The 2731-nt window shown below is 51.1% G+C and overlaps 1 protein-coding gene across 1 annotated transcript; it reads right to left on the bottom strand.

Moving 5' to 3' along the window:
• Positions 1314–2731, bottom strand: LOC109846888 (pentatricopeptide repeat-containing protein At1g55890, mitochondrial-like). The gene has a single exon (XM_020416129.1). It carries the CDS (start codon positions 2690–2692, stop codon positions 1511–1513), a length of 1182 nt encoding a protein of 393 aa, XP_020271718.1. The 5' UTR covers positions 2693–2731; the 3' UTR covers positions 1314–1510.

The raw sequence follows: 2731 nt of genomic DNA, 5'->3' as shown, positions 1-2731 counted from the left end.
TAGAATATGCTAACAACTCTCATTCAGCTTTAACTTCCTCTTTCCCCGCGAGTTGCTAATTGCCGTCACACAACCCCGCCCAACTATCCGCAACTGCGAATAGTAGAGAGACGTGCACTTCGTCATCGAACGCTGATGTCCACGGAGATAAGTCTGATCAGCAATCGTGTGAACTCGCGAGATGCATCGTGAAGGACCGTTCCTTCTCATCTTGAAGTTGAAAGAGTTTTTTGACATAGATGCACCTTTGTTTGCTGTCCGCATTGCGGTTGCTCGTACATCTTCCGGAGCGCTCCACTAAAGCCCACACCCGTGTCTTCTCCTTCAGAATAGTTGTGGGCTACTGATTCTTGGCGAGCGACAACCGGATTGCCCCTTAGAGCCTTCCTAATCCAGTACCTCCCAATCACATCTGACTCCGTCGTCTCATCTTTCCCTTTTCCTTGCCCCAGAAGGGCGCATACAAGCTCCTTCTGTACAGATATCCTCCATCACAAAAATTATGCGACTTCCCAGTGACCGCAAATCCGAGTCCGTCGAACTTCTCAATCTTTGATTTGTTTTCCTCTGCCATGCTGTTCACACAAATTGCTGAAGCGACAGCTCTTGATACCAGTTGTTGGGGATTCGAACAATCAATCGAACCCTTGCCCTTCCGACCTTGTGTTGAAAGTGAGGAAAGGTTAGGAATAAACACCATCAAATACAGAGATCTACAACTTGGTAAGAAACAGTAAAGAGACGAAACAACACAGATTTTAACGAGGTTCCGGCAACGTGCCTACCGTCCTCTGCGGAGCCACGACGCACACAATCCTTTCTATAATTGAGAGATAGAAACAATTACAAGCTCTCACAAGGGGTAAATCTCTCTGCAGATTCTCAACTCATCTTTTGCAGCCAACAAAGCCTACTCTTTTTGAAATGTCTACAAAACCCTAAAAAAACGTTTGGTATTTATAGAATCCTGAAAACATAAACAGAGTCCAGCAAACAGTTTTGGAAACTGTCTGGGCGCATTTCGCGGTCGACGCGTGGGTCAAGGTCCGGTCGACGGCCAGAACGAAATCTGCTTTACAGGGTGTTTGTGCACAGATCTCGGCTCGACCGCAGCGGCCACCGCTCGATCCGCGCCAGGGCCGACCGAATCCTTCTCAGCTTTCCTGCCAGTGCACGCGGTCGACCGTCTCTGCCACTGCGCGTGCGACCGCACAGTCTTCTGACTGTTTTCTTCGTCTTTTCGATTGCAGCTTTGGGTCTACACACTTAGACTAACATATCATTGTAGCAACGTATATCCACAACCATAAAAGTCCCAAAATGGCTAAATTTTTTTCATAGAAGAAGCATTGTCAACGTATAGTGTAGCCATGCGTTGTTACAATTCTCTTCGACGCATCAGCATTCTAGTCCTAATCTAAAATGCAACACACCTTATCTTATGGAGAATAAAAAAAAATACATTACCTGATGATCTAGATTAATGAATCATAATCGAGGTGGCTTTCACCTACACCACAAAACAACTCAAAGGCATCTTCAAACACTTGCTCCCGTAAAAACTCCTCGACCTAGCGAGCTTCACAAGCTTCTTCGCCCTCAACAACATCTCCTCCTTCGCCAATCCATCNAATCCATCCACTACAGCCTGCAAAGTCTCCACGCTCAGATAACATCCGTAATTTATACTCTCATTACACAATCTCGCCGCAAAGTCAAACTCTTTCGCGACCCAGAACTCAACGACCAGCATCTTGAACGTCCACAGATCCGGGCGGCAACCATTCCCCCCCAGACGGAGATAAACCCTTTTGGCCTCCTCCAGCATCCCACACTCGCAGTACCCCTTCATCAGAGCGTTGAAGCTGTAGATATCGGGTTTCACCCCGACCCGTTTCATTTCATCGAACACCTTCTCCGCATCCGGGACCCTGTTGTTGGAGGCCAGCCCCCTCAGCCTCGCATTGTAGCTCATAACGTCCCTCTCCTCCATCCCCTCCCAAATCCTCTCTCCATCGTCAAGCCTCCCGGAACCGTAAAACCCGTTGAGCAGGGTGTTGTGCGTGACCAAATTCGGCGAGATCCCTTTCGACCCCATCCGCTCGACGACCTCCATCGCCTGCTCAAACTCCTGCTTCTTGCACAGAGCGGAGATTATGATGTTGTAGGAGACGACCGTGGGCTCGATGTCGGGGAATTCCGATTGGATCTCTTGGATTAGGGTTTCGATCCTGTCGGGGTCGTCGGAGAAGACGGAGAGGAGGGAGTTGAGGGAGAGGGCGGAGCGGGGGCATTTCAGGGATTTGAAGGTGGAGAGGGCGTGGGCTTTCATGCGGGCCTTGCCGTAGAGGAGGATGAGGCGGGAGGCGAAGGGCTCGGACTGGGCGAAGTCGGGGTGGGACTTCTGGTGCTCGATGAGGGCTTCGACGGCGTCGGGGCGGCCGGCGGAGGAGAGCGGCGGACGGTGGAGGAGTAAGATGGGGAGTGAAGCGGAAAAGCGGGGGTCGGCGGATGAGAGGTTGAAGAGGGAGACGAGGGCGTCGGGGTCGTGGAGCTTGATGATGGGGTTGATGAGGGAGGAGATGGGTTTAGGGTTAGGGCTAGGGTTAGGGCTTGGGGAGGTGGTGGACGATGAGTGGAGGCGGCGGTGGCGGTGGAGGCGGAAGAAACGAGCGGGAGAGACCATTTTCATGTGCTGCGAATTTTTTTTGTTGGGTCTGGGATGAAGTTT

The sequence above is a fragment of the Asparagus officinalis genome, chromosome 1 (genome assembly GCF_001876935.1).
Source record: "Asparagus officinalis chromosome 1, Aspof.V1, whole genome shotgun sequence".
NCBI lineage: Eukaryota > Viridiplantae > Streptophyta > Magnoliopsida > Asparagales > Asparagaceae > Asparagus > Asparagus officinalis.
Note: the sequence above shows the minus strand (reverse complement) of the source record. Positions and strands in the feature narration are given on the sequence as shown.